Consider the following 27,200-nt stretch of genomic DNA (forward strand, 5'->3'; position numbering starts at 1 on the left):
TGTCTTTCAAACTTCTGCAATCAAGAATACACAAACAAACTCCTGTTTTGACAGATGATGTCTGGCTTATAACCAAATGACAAGACTAACAGAAGTGTGGAAAATTGAGATGCGTTCATTAGAAACAGTCTCAAGTGGAACCTCACCAAGCTGTATGATGAACTCCACCCATTTATTATAGAAAGAGCAAGAAAAAGACTCAGCTTCTACATTCATTATACGTGATCAACTTGCCCAAAAGTTCTTGTAATAACTTGCTTTTTGTAGAGATACTTGCAGGTACACAAAAAAGTATGTTCTTCTCCAGCCTTTATGTTAAAGCCATCCAGTAGATGGGGCCACAGAGTTATGCAAAATGCCAAAGAAAGTAAAATGAGTTTATCCTAGGAAGAACTCTCATAATCAGTGCAAATACAGCTTTGTTAATTCATGAAATCCTAATGTCAGGCAAATAATTTATTTGGTTATATCATGTTCTGACCGTATGACTGATTAAGCTGTACTCAAATCCTAGTTAATATGATTCTGTATTTGTTTGATACTGAAATAATTACAACTCTGTCAACAAAAATTACAGCTGAGGTTTTAATTTTCACTCATGCCACATTCGTTGCCAAGTATTATATAGGTTTGAGATACAGTCAGGCTTGTGATGAAGTGACACAATGGAAGTCATTGATAGTAGTCGTAGCAAGAAAGTCCCACACGTGGAAACATGTATGTGGCAAGAGGAACGTGTTGGTGGTTCCTACATAATATGAAGGATGATTTTATGAATGTAACTTACATGCACTGTTTTTTTTTTCCCCAGCTGCTTTGAGATCTGTGCATCTGTTCCTGTTAAATCTGTGAAACAGAGAAGAACATATGGGTTTGACAAAATATGTATGAACGTTGCAGGAACAGTGGTCAGCCCTGTGATTTCATAGCAGGGGATGTTAAAGTTTGAAATGTGTCTGCACATAGTGTCCAGTATGGTGTAGCAGCAGCTGTCACTCTCACTGCATTTGCAGTCTTCTTTTAAAATAATTGAATTGTGTGTAGTATATTTAACAAGCAAATTGCATCAGATACCAGTTTAAAAGTGTACATTCTATTTTGATGCATTTGAAAAGCCTGGTTTTCTGTGGTCTCACACCTGAACTGAAGGTCCTAACACTTATATAGTAAAGCTGATCCTTTAAAGTCAGTTCTGCTATAAAAAGTTTTTCAAAATACCTGAAAAGACAAAATTACCATCGGTCTTCTGTGCCACCGAACAGATCCGTGGGGGTGAGTGCTGCAAGGCAGGTCTTTTTTTTCCCTTTCCGCTAAAGTTAACATAGGTTTCCAAGTCACAGGTGCCAACAGGCAGGTTGGAGCCCCTGGGTAGGCTGGACCCAGGTGTTTCTGAGCTTTGCCTTACGAAAGGCCAACTTTCTCGTGGTTTCAGCTACTAAGTCCCGTTCAGGAGATGGCTGAGGGAACTCTTGAGTTTGCCATGGGGAGGGGGGTGTCCCGTCGCACGTTGAACACTGGCCAAGGAGCAGGTAAAGGAGGATGTGGCTACGTGATCTCGCGTTGATGTCGGGGGGGTGTTTCGGGTCCGGGACAGACGTGCCGGCTGTGTGCGGGGCTCACCTGTCCGTGAGGCACAGCTATGAGGGGCCGGGCTGCCGGAGCCCCGCGGCAGGGCCGCGCTCCAGGCCCGACCCCGGCCCGCGGCCGAGCGGGGCTGCTCCCGTCACCACGTTAGCACTCACCCCGCCGCTCCGCGGGGACGGCGACGGTGCGGCTCCGCAGGTGCCGCGGGGAGCTCCTGCCCCGCGGGGGCGGCGCTGCCTGCCCGGCTCGGCCCGGCCCGCACGTGATCAGCAACGAGGAGCCGCGACGGCACCTGGAGGCGGCTCCGCCCCAGTCCCAGGAAGGGAGCGACCAGTGGGGCGGGAGGGGAGCGGCCGGATCCGGCGGGACGGGGCTGCCCTTCAGAGGCTGCGCGACCCTGGCGGCAGCGGCCATGGCTTTTGGGAAGGCTCCGAAGGACCCTTTCAGCACCGCCGTGGGCAGCCTGGTCGGTGAGTAACGAGGGGCGCTGCGTTCCGCCGTGCTCCGCAGCCCGCCTGAGGGGAGCCGGGGGGCGCCGTTTCCCGCCCGGGCCGTGAGGGGCGCGGTGGGATGGTGCCCCCCCGCTCTTCCCGCCCGGCCGGCGGGGCTTGGCGGCGCTCGGGGTCCCCGGCCGGCTGTACGGCGGCTCCCCTTGGCCTTTCAGACCGGGCGACGTTTGGAGCGCTGCAGACGGAAGAGTGGGGACAGTTCATGCACATCTGCGACGTGATCAACGCGACGGAGGAGGGGTGAGCGGGGCAGGGGGCTGCGGGCCCGGGGCGGGGGGTGCATGCCGGTGTCAGAGGGAGCGGCAGTGCCGTGACCTGCCCCCTTCTCCTGTGGGAAATGTGAACAGCCGGTTTTTCATCATAGGGGTAGCACCACCGTTGTTCGAGGGCAGGGCAAAATCGAGCAGTCAGCGTACAATGTGTATATGAAGTTACCCAAAACGAAATAGCAGCAGGGAGCAGGTACCTTTGGTGTCTAGGGAAGAGTTTTGCCCGTCTCGGTGCCTCTTTTGCTCTGCCTTCAGGACTTGTACAGATTAGACTTGTAGACTCTTCCCCATAGACAAGCGTTAGAGAGAGGTGATAACGTAGGTTTCTCACCTGAGTGTGACATATTTCATGTAACCTGTACGGCTTGTTCAGGCTAAACGGGTACTCTCGTGCTCTGCAAAACCCAGTCTGGAAGAAGACCTTAAGCATTTGGTTGCCTACAGCACTCTTTAAAACTCTGTGCTTTTAACTTAATCAGAGTTTCCCACTATGCAATTTCTCAGCTAACCTACATCACAACAGAAGAGTGAAGCACTGGCTGGGTTTCTCTTCAGTGGGATCCGTCATATCGACACATGTACCTGGGGCTCCCGGGACAGAGGTGGCCTCTTGCACTGAATGGCCACATTCTGGTTTGCTCAGCTGCTTGCTGCTTTGTGCTTCCTTGTTCCCACCTGTAAAAGGGGGAGAAGGAAATTTGTTCCCATTAGATCTGCTTCAGCATTGCATTGCAAGAACTCACTGCTACTAGTAACATATTTTAACACCGACTGGAGAACTCTCTCCAGGGGAATGAGGTATGCCTTAGTTTCTGCACAAGCATCTTCTTTTATATCAGATTTTTCCTTCCTTTCATTTTTTTGGATCCCACACTCTCACCCCTAGCTCTTAGAGCTTGGAAGGTCAGTAATAACTCCCTTCTGGTCATTGCTATAAGCAACAGCATGCTTTGACCCTCAGCATTCACTTTTCTCTGGAGCTTCTATGCAACAGAGCTTTTTTTAATAAACTACTTCCTCTTGTGCACAGCTTATGCTTACAGAGGAACGAACTCCTTATAACTTCCTCCTAGGCAACTACTACTAGTCACGGTCTGTAACAGGATACTAGGAACAGCAGAACTGCTGTATCTAATTAGGCAAATGGTTATTTTACTGCAATATTCAGCTCCTGACCCGAGCATTTCCAGATGCTTCAGAACAAGCAGGAGGAGTGGAATAGCAGTATAGCTTTCTGCAAGGGAAAGTTTTCCTCTCCCATCTTGTACTCCCACCCATCACTTTTGTTTTGGCTTGATGCTTTACTGGTATGAGGACCGGGTATGGCAACTCTGTTGCCATAGGATTGAAAAAATAGAGAAGTCTTTTCTTTTTTTCTGATGAATTACAACAACATTTCAAATTGAAAAATGCAGTAATGGTAAATACCCATTTAATTTCATTTACTTTGAAATATTTTCAACAAAGATTTCTTTTTTTCTTATTGAAACATTCTGTTGCTCTGTCTTAGATTCTAGAGAGATCCTAAAGAGACGTAGGACATCTTGGTTTTGTTGATCATGAGCATTGAGCTGGCCCTATAATTGTACACTATAGATAGCCCATATTAACCAGGCAAAACTGTTTCCCCATATGTGATAAGCTAGATACCATCTTCCACCCTTTTCCTCCTACATAGATAGTTAAAAGATATGGGGTGTATATATAGAAATCAAAATGACCAGGCTAGAAATGCCACTATCTCTGGGGTGGAATGGGTTGTCCATCTGTACATGGTAATTACTCAGATGAGTTAAAAGCATCCTGCAATTATAAGATTGGAAGTTAGCCAAGACGCCCCTACTCCTGACAGCACTCCCAGGGAATATTTTTTAATTGCATCATACATGAAAAATGGGTACCAGTCAACTCTTGATAGAGCTGGCAATTGTTATTCCCTTTCGTAGCAATAAAAGCTATATAAGTAAATCTATTGTACAACAGTGAAAAAAAATAATTTTGGAGGATACTTTGCAGAGGAGAATAACTTTATTTCTCTGCACAAGTCTCTGGAGTAACGCACAGTCTGCAGTAACAAACCTGATTTCACTGCTTTGTTACTCCAGCTCAATGCTGAAGTGATTTTGCTGAAATTAATGGGGCAATTGCTCTAGTTTTATGTGGGTGTAAATACAGGGATGAATTTGGTCCTGTATCTTAGGCTGGTATTTTTGGCTCTTGGATGAAGTTACAAACTAGAAAAACAGTCTAACTTCACTGGTAACTTTTTCTACTTAATTTCTTGTTACAGGCCTAAAGATGCAGTTAAAGCGCTGAAGAAAAAGCTTTCAAAAAACTGTAACCATAAGGAAATCAGGCTTACCCTGTCTGTGAGTACAACTATATTTATATTAATTAGACACTAAGAAGGAAAACATTTTAAATGATAAGGTGGCATGCAAATTATCACTGACACAACTCTCCGGGATGTTTTCTGTGTTGTTTGTGTGTACAGCACTACCACAGTGCAGATCAGATGATCTACTGGCGTTCTATAGAGTCTTGGATGATGCAAATTCTTAAATTTATTGTTGCCTTTTTTTTTTTAAACCTGTACTACGTAAAAGTAGTATAGTTCTTATTTACTCCAGTGACTGTCCCTCTGTGAGTGCTCCACCTGTTTGTGAAAGATAGGGAGGTTGGGATATTACATAAAAGCTACATTTGACCATTCTATTACTCACCTTGTGGTACTGATCTTAGTTAAACTAAGCATGGTATGCAGCGTGGTGGAGTGTGCAATCCGTGTTTTGTAAAGGTAAGTGTTATTGCATATAAATGAGAAAATGGAACGAAAGCGTAACAATGGCGAGTTAAGCAAGGGAGCAAGATACAGGGTAAGCCACATAAGATTCAGATGTTATGACTAAAGGTTGGAGTGGCTGGGAATATCCTCATTTGAGATAGTCCGGCTTTCAGAATCTGACAGTGTTTCTGAACTATCCCAGAGTTTGAGGAAGTGTAGTGATTTCAGTCAGTTTAAGATTTACTGGAGTATGTTAACATAGTTCTTTGTTTTCCACTACACTGATAATGTAGGCAGTAGCAGGAAGTTCCTAACCCTGTCGTAAGTCCAGAGTTCCCCACTTGAATTACTGTTGACTAACAATAGTGCAACTGTGAGAAGAATCAAGCCGTTCATATTTTAAGTTGTTGGGGATTTGTGTCTTTCATTATTTGTCTAGAAATGTTCTCTTCACCATTTCCTTTCTTGAGGTTGTAGAGGCCTGTCTGCATTACACTCTGAGTACTATTGCTCATGGGTTTGGTATTTGTTGTGCAAAATCATTATCTATATCAATAAGTGCTGAGAAGTGATTAAGGAAGATAGGTGATTGATAGTGTCGAATTGTAGGTTGCTTAGCAATTGCCCAGGTGTCTCCTGACAAGTTAGAGATGCAGATAAATGTGTTAAACATACTGATGTATACCTTCAGCTCATTCCATTTCCATAATTCTTTCCTGGCTTCCTCCTCCACTGTCTCATGAGTCACCTTTTTGTGTGTTCTGTGTCTGCATAGCAGAAACACTCGGTTTCCGGTGTAATTGCAATCCCTGTATCGGATCTGCTTGCTTTCTCTTACGGTCTTCGTGCACCTAGGTCGTTTTCTGAATATGACACAGTCAACTGGAGTTACGATAACCCAGTGCTTAGATTTAGGAGCCTTTCTTCGGATATTTACTCTGTAGATATACCCAAGGTGACATAGTTTAGCTCTTCAGAACATAAAAGTGGGAGAAGGATCTTGTTTCAGGCGTATCCAAGGAAGAGATTTATCACGTTGACTTGGAAGCTCATTGTATTTGCTCGTAGATGGCGTGTGTAACCAGGTTTCAGTTGTGCTTGTAGTTCAGCACATTCTCACAGGCTCTTTGCCATTCGAGGCCCCTTGTCTGTGTCTGTTCTCACCCACTCACATGTACGCATGTAACTGTGCCTGCCAGGCAATCGTATCCTTTTGGCCCAGTTTCTGTTTTCTGACTGCAGGTTTCTTCTCCCTGAATTCCTTAATCTTTTTTTTTTTTAAAAAATAAGTGCCAGCCTTTCCCCCCACCCCCCTCTCCCCTCCCCTCCCGCTTCTGTTGTTATGTAAGATCTTCCATCCTTTGCCTTTCCCTCTGCCCCTGGCTCCTTTCCTTTTTCTGGTTTTCTACCAGTACTGCCATCAGTTTAGCATGTGGAAAACTTTTCCTTTGATGACCTCATTGCTGACCATGTATGACTTCTAACTCCTTTGTTTCCCACATGAGTCTTTCTATGTGCTGTATCTTCTGTTTTGTGTTCTCGATTGCCTTAATGAAATTGTTCCTATTTCCCATTTTGAAATGCTTAGATTGGAACAGCAAATCATTGCAAATGAAAAAACAGAAATAATTTTTAATTCCTAAAACACAAGCCCCCCCTCCCTGTGCAATTCTTGTCTCTTAAAATTGTTTTTTCTCCCAAATTTCTACAAAAATAAGGGCTCTTTTTTATGAACTGTAAGTTATTGCCTGTGTTTCCTGCAGTAAATGTGGTCCTTCAGCTTTTGAGACTCTACATCAAATTGTCTCTCCTACCTACATTAGATACAAGTAAGAAGGCAACATCTAAAAATCACTCTTCTTTTGAAATGTACTTTGATCCACTTTTATTTACTCAACCTTGAAATTCCGGAATTTAATTTTTCTAATGAAACTGCTTAAGGAGCTTATTCCCAGAGAATACACATGAAGTGAAATATGAAAGTCTTCATCTGAAGTAGCATGCCTGCACGTGTTAGCCCTGATTCTGTCATCAAGATGTGTTAAATCTCAACAGTGTCTTCCTCCTCCTGGCTCGCAGATGCTTATTTATTTACTTGGAGGAAGAAGAAGGGTGAGTGCCAGCTGTATGATAGTTGGCCATGGCTTGACTTCATGTACTCTGATCTACTGAAGTTACCTGGTGCTTGTGAAGTCACGCGGATTGAGGTGTATGTGTGTCAGGCCATGAAGTTGCTTCATGCACAGTCTTTGATAAAGTCAAGAGATCAGGCTTGGCAGTGGTGATTTTGCAATCAGGCTGAAGAGGATTAGAACTTTTAGGCAGGAATCCAACAAAGTGTGTATGTGTTATTACTAACAGACTTTGGATACGTAATCTCTGTTTACGTAGTGAACGCTGAGACACCCATTCAGTTGTCTCCGTAGATCTCCCTTGGTTTTGTAAAGCATTTACTGCAGTGCCCCAGTTCTGATGCCTGTAAGGTCTTAGGAACTGAACAGCACCTGGGGAAGTAGTTTATCGAATGTGTCCCTCTCTGTACCTGTGTCCACACACACACTCTTACATACAAAGCAGTGGGCAGAAATTTAAGATGGAATTATTGTTTCATTTCTGCATTACGTTGTTAGAAAATATTTTAAAGGAAGTCATTGGTTAGATTTAAATTTTGGAGAGGTTTTTTTGTCTTAGGCTTTGTTCTGGTTTTCCTTTTAATATTCTGTAAGTTTTCAGGTGTAAAAAAAAAAAAATTTAGCATGTCAAATGTGGCCTTCAGATTTTCCTTTGTTAAATTAACATTTCACAAAGCAGAGGATCTAAAAAACAAAAACATGAGAGCCCTCCAGCCCCTCAATCAAAAAAGTCCTAGTCAGTTGTATTACACTTTATGGTGTATATGGGCAAAGAGGAAAAGAAAAAGACATTGAGTGGGAGCAAAAGAAATCCATATTTCAATGGGTTTTTTATATATATATATCCTTATATATATCCTTATATATATATTATATATATATATATATCCTTATATATATATATATATAAATAAATTTTGAAAAATTCAAGACTTCTGAAAAATTAATATTTTTGAAATGCAGAATCTTGGTAAAATCTACATAGCCTCTGCACTGTAATTGATGAATGGCAGCTGAAAAAGCTGCTCGTACAGGTTTCTTTTAAACGTTGGCACTTGGAAATAGTGTCTTGCTGTTCAAAAACTCTACTGGGTAGACATCAGCATATGTTTAGTAGAGTGTAATCCTGGAGATGCATTAATGACTTGTTCCCTTTGAGTCAGAAATACGAAGAAGCAAACTGTTCATCTGTGTTTTCTTGCATTCACCTTAGGTCTGAAAGGTATCCATCACAAACTACATCCATTCATTACAGCTTTATGGACCATACCTGGCTGCTTTAGAAGAGCAGATAGTCCTACGGAATTCTGAGTGACATCTCTGTTGATAAGGAATGTAGTTGACTTTATCCCCACCAACTTCTCCCCTTTTTGTTTTTGCCTTACAGTTTGTCTTCACCTCTGTTCAGATGCCTTTTATCATTTTAGTTTTGTGTTGCTGTCATGTGAACCAGAGGGCTTTGATTGTGCAATTCGCCCTCCTTTTTGCTCAGTGCAGATCTCTTCTCAGCTGGATGTCTGGTATCAGCTAGCCTGGAACATAGCAGCTCTGCCAGTTTCGACAGTTCTCAGGTCTTGCCTGTCATTTACAGGAAGTTTAATGATTTGTTTGAAGTTAATTTCCCGTTCTGTTATTAAAACGTGTTTCTATTGAGATTCCATTGTGCAATGTGGAGCAGTGGTTGACTTGGCCACCTTGGATCTATTCATTCCAATGGAACTGTTTGGGAAGGTGAAGTCCTGTTTGCAGCGATAAATAACCATACTGAGGTTCTGATGAAAGGTGTTATTAGCGTGGAAGTGGCTTCTTCGTGAATGGTCCAGTTAAAAATAATTTGAGTCAAATTCTTCTTTTTTCTTACACCAGCTTAGTTTCAGCCTAAGTGAGTGGGCTGTACTGGCATAATTGAGTGGAAGATCTAGCCCCCTAGTTCAGTATTTTCATTCAGAGGGTAAATACTCAGTCCCTTAAGTAGAGAATTAATAACAGGGAGTAACATACCAAATTTCCCATGCACTGGGTTGAAAATGTTTTACACAGACCATCTTTGAAGTACTGCACAGGCAAATGACTTGGCTTATTAGCATGTGTTTCATGCACTCTTTTAAATGAAAAATAATGATTCAAGCCAAGATTTTTTTTTTTGTAATTATCTCTCAGTTAGTTTTTTGCACAGCAGTCTGCCAGTGTCTCTTTCTTCTACCCTGTTTTCATTTCAGCTATATATTTTCTTCTGGTTTTAAACCTCTTCTCCCATAAGTTCCCAGTCACACTGGGAGAAAAATCCCCAAGTCCTGAGGCTAGAAAATGAGTTACTAAAATGATTTCAACTTAGTCAAATACAGTCTGCTCTGAATAGGAAAGTATATTTAACCTACTTTTATCAAGATTACAATACTATCCTTTAAAATCTGTGTATCCTTTTGAGAATATATTCTGTCTGTTGCATGATTTGGGGAAGTTTTGTCTCAAACCATGAAATTTTGCAAACTTCTGTTAATTTCTACCCTTCACTTTCACCTTTCCATCTTCCCTCTTAAATTGGGAGGGAAAGTAAAGATACAGTTGAAGAGCAAAAAGCACAAGAGTGACCGTTTTTCTCTGCATGGGGCATCATAGTCCTGTGGTCGATCTCCAGGTTTGAGCCAGGCAAGATGAGTTCTGTTCCTGATTCTGCACCTGATCTGACTGATCCCAGTTTCCTATCAAGACTTGTGTTGGCCTGATTTCAGGTGACTGGGACGTAGTGACAGCTTTTGATATCTCTTCTGTAAAATGGGAATTGTAGTCAGCTACCTCCAGGTGTACAAGGGAGAAGTGTTGTGTCATTATCACATACTGCTATGTGCTGTGTTTGACATGGCAGACACCTTGCTTGCAAGGATCCTAGTCTGAGCATTCCAAGTAGAGTTTTGGAAGTAGACTTCTTTCGTGAAGATGAATCTGACAACTGGAACAATTCAGCTATTCTGTTTCAAATCAATGTGACCTTTAAAACGCATGGAGAAATTGTAGTCCAAGTTGTTGAATTTGTTCTCTTCTATTTTTTCATTAGTCTCTCACTTACAGGGCAGATCAGAAGAGAGGCATTTAGTAATCTCATTTTCTTCTCTTGTAGAGCTCTTCAGAATCTGTCAGACCAGGATACCTATGTGCTAGGCAGTGAATTAATTCTATTACTGAATCTGTACAAGTCATTTTTTTAAGCTATGGACAGATTTCATGCTGTTAAGGTACCGTATGTTCAGTAACTGCTATGACATGCAAACAAGTCTGACCGTACTTCTCTGTTAAAAATAGTGTAACTCTGGCTAACACATCTCATTTTGTATTGTGTAGGTGTAACAGTGTACACAGTGAGCTGCTGTTTCCCTGTAGTAACCTCATCAGACATTCTAGTGAGATAGCTGGCAATAATCTGTTCATATCCATTTGTACTCTTCCCCATAACACCTTGGAACAAATTAAGCAAAAAAAACCAACCCAAAAGCAGTCAAGTTGGAGTTGTTTTCCTAGTATTTGGGTAACAGAAGCTTTTTGTGTGTGCAGCTGCTTGACATGTGCATAGAGAACTGTGGCCCAAGATTCCAGTCTTTAGTTGTGAAGAAAGATTTCTGTAAAGACAAGCTGGTGAAACTACTGAATCCAAGATACAATCTGCCGATTGACATGCAGGAGAAAATCCTGACCTTTATCATGGTAAGTCTAGAGTAAACAGTAAGTGTTTGTCTCTGCTATATGGTATACATTTAATGATGCAGCCCACTTCTGTACTGTAGCGTACTCATGGGAACCTCTTCCTAAAGTAGACTTTATTTTTGCTGCTCCAGCTTCGTGCAGGAGTAGCACAGACTGGAAGACAAAGGGAGAGAACTGGAAAACTGTCAACCTCCACCTGTTATATCCCCTTCCCAGTCTATGTATGTGCTCCCTCTGTGGTTGCACTTAGCAAGCAGGATGAGAGATAACTTTGGAGCTTTTGTGGTTCCTGCTGCTTTGAATGGAGTTAGCTGGAGTGGATGGAGGGAATGACCTGCCTGTAGGACCACATGTTTTAGAAGCATTTGTCTGACCCACTGGCTGTCCATTTCTGTGACTGTTACTGTTCCTGTTATTCCAAAACTAGACATGGGCCCGAGGTTTCCAAGGAATGGTGGATGTGAGCGAAGTAAAAGAAGTTTATCTAGAATTGCTGAAGAAAGGAGTGGAGTTTCCATCTTCTGACACCAGCAGAGGAGGACCTAAGGTGGGGATACACAAGCATACTTCATTAACCATTGTAAATCAGAAACAGGATGTGTTAATTGTATGAGCTCTGTAGACAAAGAAGGTATGTTTGGTTTGGGTTGGTTTTTTAATTTTATTTTTTTTATTTAAATGCTCCAGGGCAGAATACGACCAACCCACTTAAGCATGTAAGCAGGAATCAGTTTCAATTATAACAGCTAAGATAACAACAAAGAAACCTGGCCTAGATAATAGTTTGTTTATTTTATTTCAAACCAGAGATAAGTGGATATGTTCTCAAAAAGGAAGCATCTCTCTCTTGAGACTTTCAAATTATGTAAAGGATTTGGACATGCTGTTTACCTCAAAACAAATGAGAGCTGAGTGCTCTAAGCTGTCAACTTCTGAAAGCCTCAACTAAAATGAGTAAGATTTTAATGAAAACATGTACTGTTCAGAATGATGAGCATTATCTATCTTTAAAATTAAACTGAGAGGTAGAAATCTATAAGAAAAGATTATTGTCTATATATCTCTCCAGCTGTTTGCACAGCCTGTACACAATAGATGTTACTTAAGCATACGTTGTAGGTATCGTTGTGTAGCATCTAGGACATTAAGTATAAGCACGGCTTGAGCATTGGACATCAGCTGAAAATACAGTACATGTTTTAAAGCCATTCTTTCCAGATTTTTTTTTTTCTATTAGAATAGTTTCCACAAGAGTTTTGGGAAGTGTGAAAGCCATCCACTACTGGGTGGAACCTTGCAATTGGATAATTAAATGTCTATAATCAGTGCAGACAAGAATGATTTAGATTTATCCTGAGTTTGGTTTGATGATTGAATAGTACAAAAGCTTATGTATTTAGAGGTTGTTTGAACAAGCTGTGTGGAGAATGCTCTCAATAGACAATTATTTTTCTCACCAAGTACAGTAGAGATGATTCTGTCTACCACGTGTATCTGCCAGTTAAAATCAGTGGCAAACCTTCTGTTGATCTTGGCAACAGCAGACCTGAACACAACTTTTAGCTCAGTCTCTAGGAAGTGAAGGACTTGAAGTGTGTAGTCCTGTGTAGGTTGGGTTTTGGATTTGGATTTTTTTTTTATAGCAGTCAGTTCAAATGCAATGCAAGTGAAGCTTTCTGCAGATGAAGTGTTCCAGCTTTTCGATCCAGAAGGCCTTTGTATCTCATCTTCTGCAAACCCCCCAACCTTTCCATGGCTTCCAAGTGTGATCACATTCTAAACTATCCTTCATTGTAAAATTGCAGTGGCACTTTGGAAAGGACTCTTGGCTGTTAGATGGCTTAAGAGCTCAAGGAGCTAGTTTGTTCTTAGCCATTCCTGCTTTATCCTGTGATGGAATTTACTTGCAAACCCATTTAAAAGATATACAAGCCTCTTTTCATTACAAAATGGCCATTAGATTTATTCTTATAAATAGACCTTGCTCAACAAATTCCCTGGGAGCATGGGTTATGAGAAAGCTAATGCCCAGTTGTCTAGTCTGACAAAGATGTTTTGTAGCGCTCGCATCTGGATGTCTGCTTCAATTCTTTTGTTAAACCCAAGCTCTGCTCTTTTGTCTTTTCGCAGACTTCATCTCAGTCTTCTACAAAGTCATCACCATCTTCTGCTAATCCTGCAAAATGTTCTTTACTGCCTCTTCCCACAGGCCCAACATTATTGTTGACTCCTGAGCAGGTGCAGTACTACAGGTTTAGAGGGGGGTGGGCTCACTTGAAATGTACTGGTAATGTGCGATTTTGACAACCTGGGTGCATAGACCACTGGAAGGGACCATGAGTTCAAGTGGCATAGTTCTATATTTGTGGTTTTAGGTTTGTTCTCCTGAAGATGTTTTATAAGGTGGTGTGCCAAAGCACAGTAGTCAGAATTGAGTTCAATAAATGCCAGGCTGTACCCCAACAAGAAAGTGGAATCATTTACTCAAGCATGACAATATCTAATGATCTCTTACGATGGTGTTACGCAAATTGATAAAAGTTATTTCAAAGATAAGTGAGAAAGCCAAACTTACTTTTGCATAAGGCTTGTGTGAAGAAAGTATTCTAAAAAGCAGAAAGGAAAGGACAGTTCACTTCCATTTCTGCTTGGCCTGTAGATAACTAAAAAGAGTAACAGTAAAATCTGTGAGAGGGATTAACTGTAAGGAAAATGAGTAGTACCATCAGACTTGGATCTTAGTTTGATTGCACATATAAAAGCTGAGCTAATTCCACTCACTCTCATGGCATGTCACCAGAGTAAAATAATGCTAATTAGGCCCATATTATGCCTAATAGGGAAGAAAGTACATATTAGAGGTAGGAATTATTCTGCTCTGTTCAGCTACACAATATTCTGTCGTGTTGAACTCAACAGATTGGGAAACTGTACAGTGAACTGGATATGGCAAAAGTGAATGTGAGAGTCATGTCATCAATATTAAAAGAAAATGTTCCTGGCTCTGAAAATCCGGATGATATGAATCTTTTACAGGTATGTGATAATTCATTGGTAGGGGCTATTGGTTTGGTTTGGTCAAAGTTGATTTTAAAATACATCGTATCCTTTCTTGTAACATCTGGATTCAGATTGCCAAATGGAATCCAACAACAGGTTTCTACCTCTGGTTTTGCTCAGCTTTCTCCTGTCACCTTCACCTTCCCCTGACGTCTAGATAGTCAGGAAAGGACAATACAGCTTGCAATGCAAATTTAAGCTCTAGGGAATTCCAAGGGCAAAGGAATTTCATAATGGAGCGTTCTCTGTTAAGCATGTTCTGTCAAACAGCCCTGAGAACATTCCAGTTGAATGCAGTTGCCTTGTGGGAAAATAGATGATGACACAGTCTGTCTCTCATATCCGTCCTGGAGTTTTTAGTGCTCTCTTTATTATTACCAGTACCTTAAAGGCAGACTGAAGGCCAGTGAAGAATATGAAGCATTGATTTTATGTGCATGACCTCAAAGACTGGGAGCTTGCTGTGCTGTAGATGAATCCACGTGCTCTTAAAGTGTAGCCTGAAGGAAGTGTATTGTAATAGTCCAGTTTAGATTTGACAGTGAACATGCAGGCATTCTTCCTTCTGTGATGTCATTTCTTCTACTTGCTCATGCTGTATTTTCTGTTTTAGAAATTAAAAATGCAGTATTAATTTAGCATTTCAGTAGTGACTTATGTCAGTGGACACTTTTCTGTTTCATATTGTCTGCAAGAATTTAAAAAGCTTTTATCACATCCTTATGTTTCTGAACTTACCTCCAAACCTCTGTGATGAGGAAGCATTTTTGGTAATTTATCAGCATTAAGTGTGTTGGAGAACTGATCTAATTTTTGCAAGCCTTTGGTGTGTTTCTCTTGGCCAGTGGAGAATTTTTCCTTTGCAAGGAACCCTTATTGGGTGCTGTTGGTTTGCCTTCAAGGTCGTGCTGTTCAGCTGTGTCTGTTTATGGATTGGTTCACAACTGGAGGTGAGATGGAGAGATAGCAGCAGTTTGCCACTGTCTCTCATCTAGAATGACAGGCAGCACTGCTGGTCTGGGGCAACCAGATAAGAGACAGACGCAAGCTCGCAGTGGTTTTTGCTCCCCTGGAAATTCCTTGCGTCTCCAATACTGTCTCTTTTGCAGAGATCTGTGGAGCTATAAGTCCAAGGAGGAAGGGCCTGTGAAGCAAGGATCTGAGCAGAGCAGACTTTAAACACAGGCAAGGCAAACAGCTGTTGCAATAGATTGCAGAGGGCTTGCTTTGCCTGCACTGAAGGATTGAGTATAGGTTGTTCCAGCAGTGGACACCACCAGCTAATCTATGGCTGTTCTATGCACAATACTTTACTTCTGTAGTGGTACTGCTACCAGGGAGGTTGCCAAGGTGTAAACTGGCCTTGATGATTTAACCACCCAGTGAAAGATGCCCCAGGTAGGAGAATACACTGATTTAACATACTTGGTCACCTCTGTCCAGTCCATGACACGGTAAGTGTCTTTGGTTGCGAAACAGGAAAATTGTCTTTCATTTCCTGTCTCCTACTATGGCCCTTCTGCATGTGGGCGCACATATTAGGTTGCCCATAGTAAACCAGTGGATTCTTATTGACACTCCCAGTAATAAAATTGTTGGCAAAAGTTTGAGGACAGGGCGTGGAGTTCCCATTTGTGGGAGAGTGACTAAAAACTCCTTCCTTCTATGTTAATTTCACTGTGGTGTTCTTTCTGTTGTTTTCCCCTGTGCGCTGAGTGGTATAAAGTGTGAAGCATGGCTAAGCCTGTTCCTTGAACAATGTTTAATGTTCCCTTTTGTTTATAGCTCTACCTGGATTGCTTGGATTAGGCTTTTGCTCTCAGAGAACGAAGTCCTTTATTTAAAAAGCTGCTTGTTTAGGCTTTGCGTGAGTTGGAGACATTAATTTCAGTCCTTCTGATTATCTGGAAGAATTATCTGATTATCTCAGTAAAAACTGTAACAGGGTAAAGTTTATTGGTGCAACATATTTTCAGTTCTGTAGCTTCATTAGTGGCTAGGCTCCTCCCTTTCTCCACCCTGTTTTGGACAAGGCTTAAGGTAGCACATCTCACTCGAAATATTGTGCTGACCAGTAACAATAGTTAAACAATAGCTAAAGCTCAGTGTCAGCCAAGAAGAGTAATAAACTTTTGTACTGGGTAGTGAATAGACATACTTGATGGGCATGCAGGAATTTGGGTCCAGATCATCAGCTGGTAAGAATTAGCATAAATTCATTGGAATCACTGATGACTGTTATACCAGCTGGTAGTCCATCATTGTAAAACTCCAGTTTTCAAAACGTAAGACTGCGTGCATCATTGTGGGTAGGAACAAAGCCTAGCAAATCCATGCTGGAAATGAGTGTCTCAATTTCCTTCTCTATCGAATATTGATATTTACAAAGGAGCTAGTCTGTCTGTATAATGGAGTAATAAGAAATACACATTTTTTAAATGTGGATCAGGTAGTAAAGTGTAGAGTTGGAGAGATTTTAAATTTAATTTCAGACATTAAACTGAATACACTTTTGTGTGTTTTATTCTGGGCTATGAAAATACAGTACTAAAAGGTACAGTGCTCTGTAATCCTCATGCAGATTTGGCAAAGGGGTGCAAAATTTCTTTTTATATAAATAAAATAATTAATTTACATGAAGTGTATTTTTTTTTTTGAGGAAAGGTCAGATCACTTTGAAAATAATACCAGAGCAATTTCTGAATAGCAGTGCGCAAATAGAGTAATTTTCCCCCTCCTTTTTTTTCCTTAAGCAGAGCCAGCCAGAATTTGCAAATGCACGGTGGGGGGTGGAAAAATGTTGGCTGAGTTGAAGTTCCTGTTGCTAAAGAATTTGTTTCTTTGAACATGCAAAATCTGCAGCGGAGAGGAATATAAATAAACTCTCTTCCATTTCAACTGGCAATAATGCAAAATTCTGCTCAATAAACTCTCATAACTCTCCTGTCAGCTGATTCTGTTAGGTTTGTGTTACCTTCTCAAAAAGCGCATAGATTAAGTGCATCCAAACTTCCCCACTCAGAGGAAGAGTTAGAGCTAGAGACTTGTGCCACAGAGCCCTTCTGTCCTTTAGACTACTATTGTCTTTTGTTCAAAGAGGCGTTGAACGGGATCACATCCATTACATCCATGCAAAGTATCCTGCTGAGTTTAATCAGCTTCAAACAGGATCAAATCAAATTTGCTCTGTATCACCCAGAGGGGTCTTCGTTATTTTGCAATTTGTAATTTAGACTTCAGAGACAGATTTATCTTTAGAAATAAAGGTGGGTCAAGAGGTAGGGATTGGGTAGGGGTAGAAGTGCTGACCGTGATGACAGGAGTTGTCAACCTGCCTTGCAGAGATCAAAGACATGAAAATGATGCTATTTGCAATGTTTGGTATGCATGCGGTTTGTATAAATTAAGGAATGTTACCTGTGAGTCTGCAACACTCAAGTCTCTTATCGTTATTCTCCAGAACTGACAAGTTAGGAGACCACAGTTAGGACTTTTTTTTTTTTTTTTTCTTCCCCTGCCTCGGCCAGAAACTGTATAAGACCTGTCGGATGATGCAGGAGAGGATCATGGAATTGTTGGTGACAGTGGAGAATGAAGATGTGATAGTTGAGTTAATACAAGTAAATGAAGATCTGAATAATGTCCTCCTGGGACATGAAAGGTAAGTACAGGGCCTCTCTCCTCACATTTGGTATCCTAACTGAATAAGCACACTTAGTGGACACAGATGGTCCCTACATCTAATGTTGATCCTCCACAAGGAGACAGATTTTATTCTTAAATCCAGAAAAGAAACATGATTGCAAAAAAAGAGAAAATTATATATTTGCCTTCCCCTAAACACTCCAGAGACAGTTCATAAAGGTAGAAAACCATTAGAATGGGATAAAACAAGTTAACAGCATAGACAGGAAATCAGATGGAGGCACGTAAACAAAAATCACTTTGGAATTTGATGTTCCTTTTTGGTATTGCACAGTGAATTTTTCATCAGTCTGCTACAAACCCTTTGGTACTGGTAATGGTCCTTATCACTGTTAAGTGTATATGCTTCCAGGAAAGAATACTTGTTCTCCTTTCTAAACAACTGACGGCTTTACTGCAGAAATCGGCCATGGAATAGCATTCTGCCTCATTGCATGCTTAAGAGAGTCACTTGCTTTTCTCAGCTGGATGGAAACACGCTGTTCTACTTGTCTTACAGCAGAAAATGTTTCTTTCTTTCACACATGGAAGCACCGCAGTGCTTGCATTGACATCCTGTGTATTTGTCTGTTATGTCATTGGTAGCATGACTAGATGCTAGCAAAAGTGAAATTAATTTTAAACTCAAAATTCCAGTATTACCACCTAAAATGTCACAGTGAGGAGAGTAGTATGGTTTAACAGGAACTAGCCTTCCATGTTAAGTAGTTTATGGCTACTTACGGCTTTATGGCTACTTTATGGCTCCATGGCTAAGAAATGTTCGAGAAATCATTATGCATCACGTGCAATGGTTCATGATTAAATTTAGCAGATTTAGAGAGTTTAGTCACCTTTTATTTTTAAACCTCTTCTGAATGCTGCACTGAAAATACCACTAATTCTTCTAAGTGTCATGGCACAAACTTTGGGCCTAATCTTGACAACATTTGGTTTTCATTTATCCTTAAATCTTACGTCTACAGCAGTGTTAGCATATTTTACATTAGCTGCCTTGAAAGAATTGTGTGCTCACTTGCTTTAGGAAGTTTTTCATTTTAGTAAAGCAAAAATAGAATTCTGTTCAGCTTCTGTAAATCTGCTGAAGTCAGATGTGGGCTTACATCTTTGTTATGACTGATGAATACTGGCAAGGCCGAGAACCTCTTGAACTATGAATAGCAGCTTGTGGGTATAATTCAGTAAATTTCCTTATGGAAGACTCACCTGGTGATTGAAGGAGCAAATAATTGGCCATTGTGAAACTGGACGGAAAACTACTGCATTTTAGTACTATAATGTTATGGTTTATAGGTAATGAGTCTTCCTGGGTGCAGATGCATTGCACTTTAGAGTTGGTAAGTATTAGAATGTATTTACTTAATGTTTGTTGCAGAAGATTTGTTCTTTAGAACTCCCTCTGAACAATGAGATGTGTAAAGGACAAACTGATTTTTACTAGCTGCATCTGTTTCATACTATGCATATTGTTTGAAGACAAGTCATGCTGCATTCTCTGTTTCTGATTATTAACGTAGAGTCCAAATTAAACCAGGAGCGATCACCATTGTGCAATAAATTGGTTTCATGTATGTAACGATGACTCCCTCTAGCGGCTCTAGCAACTTTTAGGTTCTTCCTGTATTTCAGATAATATTTCTCTTCTGCAGCTGGAAAGGTTTTTTCCTTCTGTTCCTCCCTGCATATATACTATGTATGTGGGCCTCACCAGTATGGTAACCCTGAATAGCAAGTGCAGTTGTGTAGACAGTCTCATGTCTATACCACTTAGGGCTCTTGCTTCTGAAACAGATTGACCTTATGGATGCTGAATATCACTTGACTGGGTCTTCTCTGGATGCAATGTAGCACTGTTATGACTCCCAGTACCTAAATATCTGGTTTCCTTTTTTAAAAAAATTATTTCAAATGCCTGAACGAATGAGAGGGCTGTGTCCCAGAATAGGTGTGTGGTTTGTCCTGAGATGGCGTGAGGGAATGTGGGGACCTCTGAGGACAGGCGGCTTCCTGGGACTCAATTGGAAGAATGTTCTGGTCAGAAGGAGCCATATTTGGCACAGTGCATGTTCATAATTACCTGTCTGGTGTGAACAGAGGCAAACTTTATTGTCAGCTGTGCCTTGGTTTTGTTTTGGAAGAAACAGATGGCTGTCTCCAAAAGTGAGCCCAAGAACAAGCTAACTGGTGTTAGTATAGGGGATCAGAGGACCACAGCCCTGGAGAAAAGTGAGTCAAATTGCTAGTGCAGAGACAAGTGCCCCAGAGAAAAGCACCTGTAGAAAAGACACCTCTGAAGTCTTTTGATAATCAAATTTTGATTATAACTGGTTTCGTATTCTTATGAATGACATCACAGAAATGTCAGAATGAACACTTAACTCCGCAACTTCAACAGATTCTCTCGAAACAGAGTTCGTTTTTTGGAGAATCAGAGAATACAACGTGAACGCACAGAGGTGAGTAATTATAGATGAACGCATGAACTGCAGGATTGTAAGTATTCCTTTTTCTGTTAATTGTGAAAAATATGCTTTTGATATATGCAGAATTTTATTCTCTAGTTGAGAGGTACAGGAGACAGCAGGCTGATACTGCTCTTACTGATTTTCTGAAGTCTCGCTTGCAGAATTTCATGCAAATTCATGTAACTAAAGTACCAAATAATGTCAAATCTAAGACGGAAGCTTGGACGGAAGCGCTTTCTCAGGAAAAATGAGAGAGAGAGAGAGAGAGAGCCATCTATTCAAATGCTGGTTTATTACCTCTACAGCTAAGCACTATTATCTGCCGTATACAAAATGAGGAACCGTAATGTTTCTTCCCGTTTGTTCTCTGTTTAGCATTTATAGACTGAGATACTATTACACTATCAGAATTCACTGTTACTCGTGTTTTTGTCTGAGTCAAAGCTTTTTTCTGAATTGGGAATAATGGTTTGTAGCAAATCTTTAATGACTATACTTTATTGATTGATAATTATGGTTGTTAGTTATATTGCCCAAAGTAGTTTTGCACATGTTTCAGCTTCTGCTAAGCCATAATTGTGTAGTCATCTAGGGTACCATATGAAAATGACTGCATTGTGAATGCTGAAATACAGCTGACAATTATTAAAAAAGGTAGAAGACTATCTTGTTTTCCTTGAAAAGCCACTATTACTACATTCTGGTTGTGTAGGTGGATGGTTTTGCTTGATGGATGCACTGTTGGATTAATTAATAGTCCAAATGGTGCAGTCTGTGCATTTTTATATTATTCAGGAGTCTCCAAGTTTTGTTGTTGTTGTTTTTTTGTTGTTGTTGTTTTTTTTTTTTTTTAAATGCATTTTAATCTGGTGTGACCAAACTCATATGATTCAAGCATGTGGTTTTATTAAAATCTTTGGTTGGCTACATTTTTAATTCTAACACATTCACAAGAGAAACAAAGGGAATGCTTTTCTGTGTCCTAGGAAACATTGTTGTGATTTTGAACTTTTCCTATCCAAAACAGGACTGAAAAAAATCAGTCTCCTAAGTATGTAACAAATCTCAATAACACAAATAAGTAGCATGAAAATAATTGTACAGGATCAATCAGAAGTTCGCTATCAAACCTGTATCTAAAGAAGCTCATGATTGCTTTTTAGAACTGAGTCTGTTCTATTTTCTACTTTGGAATTGTTTTCCTTAATTTTTTTGAAATAGCAATTTTGCTGAAACTGATCTTTTCTGGAAAGCATTTTTTTTGTTTCATTAGCTATCTTTCACACACACACACAATCCTGGTCTTCTCTCATACTTGCCAGTTTTTAATATTATGATTGTAAAAGTTTATATTCTGTGAAAATAGCAATTTGTTTAAAACTATACAAGTTTCTTTTTGAAAAACAAACAAAAAAAAAAAACACCACCAAAAAAACCCAGACAACTTTATTCCTTTTCAAATGTTAAGCTGTACAGGAAACAGCCATCTGCTCCCTCAAGTGATCTACTTGACCTCTCCGTAGATTCTCCATCTCCTGTGTCAACAGTGGTGCAGACTGACTCTACAGTGTCTCCTTCAGGCCTTAGTAAGTGATGAACGCACAGTTCCCTTGCAGTCTGGCTTCCTAAAGCAAACCAACAAGAGCTTAGTGGAGGAATCGAGAAGTTCCTTGTAACAAAGAAAACAAAGATACTCCTTAACTTTAAGGATGTTCCTTAAATCTCCTTATTGAGGAGAATTGATGTGTGTACATAGGAAAAAAAAAAATGTAAGGTAGTATAAGGTTCCCTGTAATTTGTTTACAGTGGAAACAATCTTTTTCCCCCATTACTTAAACTTGAACAGTAGAACATGCTCTGTTTTCGATTATAATGAAGCCTGTAAAACACTGTGGTAGTTGCCTGTTCTGTAGGCTTGGAAGGAAGAAATGCAGATAAGCTTTTCTCATACCCTCTTGATTTCCTAAGTTTTTTTCAGGAGGCACTTGGTGTTAGAAACAGTTCACTTTGAGAAAGGTGCTAATCTCCTTTAACTTTAGACTTCTTTCATAGTCAGAGGAGTGAGTAAAGCTCCTAACTTTGGTACCCTGATTACTGTTTGCAGAAGCCCCTCCTTTATCCACTCTAGGGGAGTCCGTATACTGAAGTTAAAGGTGTGAATGTCCCCCCAGGAATAAATGCCTGTAATTCCATTTTAATCTTTTAGAAATAGTGAAAGGAGTTTTAAGTGGTATCTACCATGTATAGCACTACTGATGTTGCTCTGACATTTTAAGGAGATGAATATATTGCATCTAAAACCTTCTCAGAGTTATTAAAGTTTTGCTTTTCATGTGACAAACAGCAGTTTGTTTCAGGTTCTTTATATGCCTTCCAAACAAAACTTTACCCTTTCAATGTTCATAGTAGAACTAACATTTGCTTCATAATGTTTAAATGATCGCTAATTATTGCTTTGAATTTCAGATTGCATATCTGCACACCCTGAAGATAAAAACAGGCATCATCCATCAATTTATCCACAGCTAGATTTAGCAACTACTACAAAAGCTCAGCAATTCCCGTGAGTAATCTCTTATCAAGAAATGATAACAGATCTTCAGAGGTATTAGTACTCTAATTCATCTAATGAGTTTATTTCTATAAACTCTGAGAACACAGATTTAGTACTTTTACACATTAGTCCAGTAAAACAAGTGAAATCTACCAGTGTGCTAGACATTGCTTAACATGCTTAAAAATACACTACTGCTGCAGCACTGTTTAGTCATAGACATAAATTTATGTCAACAGTCAAAACATACTTGAGATATGTATGACTTTCTGCTTGAGTGTTGCCAATGCTGCAGTGAAAGGGAGAAGCAGATGAATTGTACAGGTCAGTAAGAAGAGTTTAAGATAGGAGAGGTGTCCTTGTAGTTCCCTACCTTTTATGTGAATGGGACGCTAGGCCACATGCCCATGCTGCTCTCAGTTGTGATATAAGGTAAAGACAGACCAGCAAAAAAAAAAAAAGTAACAATCAGAATATACAGTTTTGATAGTTTCTCAGTTACTTTCAATGTATTACTCTCTCCTAGATTTGCAACTGAAGCACAAAACAATAGTGTAAGCAACCCAGCTGGACATTCATATAGCAATGTGAGTAACACTCATGTTCAGAACAATCATTCTTTGCTGGCAACTGTCAACATGAGAACTGTTTGGGTTTACCCCAACTACCGTCCAAATGTGATACAAAGATCTGTTCTGTGGCCCTTCTCTATACATCAGGGAACACTCTGTATTTGGTGACCAGGCCAACTTTCCTCTTTTGATACCACAGATGCTAGTATGAAAGCATATTTTCTTGGGTCCAGCACAATCTCAGGGGAGTTTGCAGAAAGCAGTTGCCGTATTGTTTGTGTTTAATCTGTTGCTGTGTGAAGCAAGCTGAGATCTCCTCCTGCTGCCATTACGTTACTCTGGTGTATTTCCTATCTTAAATAAGATATTAAAAAAAACCCCAAACAACCCACCAAAAAAGCCAAACACGTAAAAATCAAGTACAGTGTAGGACAAATAGCATATGCTGCAGACAAAACACCCATGACAGAAGGAATGGAAAGGATATGAAGGGGCTTTGAGGTAATGTTATGAATTTGAATGCTATTCTGTGATAGGCAGTATGAAATAGAAAAGGTGAGAAGCAGCCCCCAAACACACACGCATATTCCGTATTTTAAACTGCAAGTAAAAGCAGATATCTATATTGTGAATACTGTGGTCTTTGAGTCTCTCTAATGTAACAAATTACACAGAAGTAAATTATACAAATGCGCTATAGAAAACACTAAAAGATGTTTTGAACTTTTTGTGGAGAATGGACATTAATTAGAGTGGTAACTGTTGACCTTGGAATTTACCTTTTATAGTCTGAGAGTCTAAAGATAAGTCAGCAGTTATGTAAGTTAAGTCAAACCAGTTCTCATAGAACAATCTGTTTATGCACTGTTTTGCTTGATGTCCTTAGTTGGCAACTCTTTTAAGCCCAGTGCCTCTGAATCCAGTAAATCTGCAGACTGGACGTACTACATCATTAAATGGACCGCCACCAGCAGGTAATAAATACTGCAGACCACCTAACTTTCATGGAGATATATTTTTCTTGTTAGAACTTAAGGCTTTACATCATGGCTGTTAAAGACTAGGAGCAGCAACAAACATTGGCAGAATCTCATATTGCTCATGGCTTCTCTTAGGTATGTCTGTCCATTTTAGCATTTAAAGCAACAGGATACATAGGAGATAATCTGCTAGTTTCAGGAAGATACAAAAAAGTAACATGCAGTAAGCACGCCTTTCATTTACATTTAAATCTGGATTTATCTGCCTGTCTTTATGCTTCAGCTGCCTCAAAGAACAAGTCACAGTCACCCCATTACTACGAGATAATGGAATTTGATCCCTTGGCTCCCACCGAGTAAGTAACTTTTAAAATAGGTAATATACAGTTTTCGTAGGTGCCAAAGGCAAGAAGGCTTCCGAGATGGCTTTTTCTTCTGAGTGAGAAAACAGACCACACTATTTAGACTGAGTTAGCTGACCAACTGGATCGCTAATATAAATGAGCGGCTGTGTTTTGTACATTGTCTTCCAATATTTCTGGCATAACCAATTGAGGAATAAACTCCTATACTGCGTTCATTGAACAGCATCTGTAAAAATGGTGGAGTAATGTGGTGTCAAAAACAATCTACTAAAATCCTGTTCAGTGATATGAAAAGGTGAATAAAACATGGTAAGGGTCCTGGTGGCGGAAGCTCATTGACACTTCAACACAGGTAGTTCTGGAGCAAGGTAACCAAAGTAAGTCCTGTTCACAGCAATCATGATTTTTAAGAATGTTGTTCTACTGCATATCAAGAAAATTCTCAATTTAAATATAAGCTACAAAAGGGAATGGATGCTGGGACTCTCCAGAGGACCAAATAGTCAGACAGAAAACTAATATGAAACTAAATGGATGATAGAACTCTCCTTTCTACCAATAAATTGCAAAAAATTTGAGCTACCTACACAAAACTTCTTTGCAAGGAACCATTGAATTCTGAGATAGAAAAATCTCAACAAAGCTTTATTTATTTTTTTAAACTAGTGCAGTAATCGCATGCCACGCGGTATGCTTGCCATTTGCGTTTTGCCGTCCTGTTCCCAAACTTACTTTGTCAAAAGTGACAGTTTCCAGAGGTATCTCATTAAATATATAATCACAGACGCACCACAGGATTGGCTCTTTGTTTCCATGGAAACCTGGGCATCCTGCAACTGATGCTACTCTGTTAGGCAAACACTATAAACTCTTGACAGTTCATGCTTGGGCAGGATTTCATTGGTGCATTTTGTCAAAATGAAACACCTGTGATGTAGGAGTCGCCCTGTTCCTCTTTCAGAGCTACTTATGAAGAAATTGATGTCGTGCTGAAGACAGAAGTTAAAAAGAATACAGAATGCTGAAGGTGGAGGTGAAGTCTCTTACTGAACACACATTATTCTCTGATGTTGGTCCTGTGCAGTGCTTCCTGTAACATACAAGTGAATAACAGAACAGGTTTTGTATTTTGACATGACAAACAATAAGTATTGGAATACTAAGCTGTGTGGAAGTTGAAGAGTTACTTGGGTCTACACCTTGATAATTTGTCCTAAACGTTCAACTGTGCATTCTTCAAGGTGACTTGCATGATTATTTTTAAAGTATTTTGGGGGCCTTTAAAATATCATTTCCAAATTCACCTGTGTATGAAGTTAACACTTGACACCTGACACAAGTAAACAAAATGGACTCTTGCAACTGTAGAAGAAAGCTTTTCTACCAAGTTAACTGTTCTTTTGTATCACTTTATCCCTTTACGCAGCAAACAAAACAGAACGTTATGTTTACAGAAACTGCAGAATCCAGTTTCTATTTTGGCCTCATTGCTGTCTGTGTTAATCTCCCTAGAAATTTATAAGGGGGTTTTGATATGCAGGACTTTTCTAAAATTGCGCCTCCTGATAGATGTCTGAAGACATGCAGTGTTACTTTCCTACATTCATATTCTGAATGCAGGTTTTGTTTTCTTCTTAAAAGCCTGCAATATAGTTGGATTTTTGTCTTGGTAAGAACCTGAGCTGGGACATGAGGTGCTGTCATCCATGCTTAACAGAAAAGAAAAAACCCTGCTTGTTCCTATGTTGTTGTTGCTTTTATTTACTCAGTAAATATTGGAGGGGGATCAATCGTTTCTTTCAATGTTCCTGCCCTGCAGAGATTGCTGTTCTGGTGAAGGAAAAAATAATCATCTACAATGCAGATATCCATTTATTTTAATCAAGTTGTTTAACCCTGTTAATAACAGTTTTACCTTTTAATAATTAAAGTGCCTTATCTATTTTAATGCTGAATGTAAAACGTGCACTTTAAACAGGTATAGTTCTCTGAATTTATAATTGATATAAAATTTGAGAACTTAGTTCATGTTCATAGCTGATAAGCTAATTTTTTGTGAAATACTGCATTTTAAATGTTCATTATGTTAACTGTTTAAGTGATAAGAAGTTCTCAGTCTGTTACGCAATTTTTGTAGCATAAAATTCCAAATAAAAGCAAATGCTTACTGAGAAGGTAACCCCTGTCACTTCTGAGTTTTTACTGGATGACGTGCATATTCCATGAAATACTAAATGTAGATGTATTGGAAGTATTTGAGCGTGAATCCATGGTGTTTCATTGCATAGTGAGCAATCTTTCAGTTTGCTGTAGAACCATTAGAACACCTTACTTCTATCGAAAACACAACCTTGAAGAAGTTTGGGGTTTTTTGTAAGCAGAGGTGAAAAGGTAAGCTGCTTTATTATTTTTCTTGTAGTATTTGCAATGGTCTGGACAGCAGCCTGAGAAAACTGCTGAAAGCAGGATTTTGAGGTGGATCAATTTTTCCCTACAGCTTAGCTGTATTGTTAAAACCCTA

The 27,200-nt window shown here is 39.9% G+C and overlaps 2 protein-coding genes across 5 annotated transcripts in view; one reads left to right on the forward strand and one right to left on the reverse strand.

Moving 5' to 3' along the window:
• COX11 (cytochrome c oxidase copper chaperone COX11) overlaps nt 1-27,200 on the reverse strand; it is a 246,673-nt gene that overhangs the window by 215,262 nt on the left and 4,211 nt on the right. The gene's annotated exons all lie outside the window — the stretch shown is intronic.
• On the forward strand, nt 1,943-26,848 carry TOM1L1 (target of myb1 like 1 membrane trafficking protein). 4 transcript variants are annotated; one of them, XM_075519218.1, is made up of 15 exons: nt 1,943-2,054; nt 2,249-2,333; nt 4,653-4,731; nt 10,829-10,978; nt 11,406-11,525; nt 13,109-13,216; nt 13,898-14,014; nt 17,566-17,699; nt 20,139-20,199; nt 21,677-21,794; nt 22,675-22,771; nt 23,289-23,349; nt 24,221-24,308; nt 24,598-24,670; nt 25,641-26,848. In XM_075519218.1, the coding sequence occupies exons 1-15, from the start codon at nt 1,997-1,999 to the stop codon at nt 25,702-25,704; spliced, it is 1,413 nt and encodes a 470-aa protein (XP_075375333.1). In that variant the 5' UTR covers nt 1,943-1,996; the 3' UTR covers nt 25,705-26,848. The 4 variants fall into 4 exon arrangements, 3 of the variants coding, with proteins under 3 accessions (XP_075375333.1, XP_075375335.1, XP_075375334.1); XR_012778160.1 differs by lacking the exons at nt 23,289-23,349; nt 25,641-26,848; XM_075519219.1 differs by lacking the exons at nt 1,943-2,054; nt 2,249-2,333; nt 4,653-4,731 and adding an exon at nt 10,404-10,512.

The sequence above is a fragment of the Mycteria americana genome, chromosome 16 (genome assembly GCF_035582795.1).
Source record: "Mycteria americana isolate JAX WOST 10 ecotype Jacksonville Zoo and Gardens chromosome 16, USCA_MyAme_1.0, whole genome shotgun sequence".
In the NCBI taxonomy this organism is placed as follows: Eukaryota; Metazoa; Chordata; class Aves; order Ciconiiformes; family Ciconiidae; genus Mycteria; species Mycteria americana.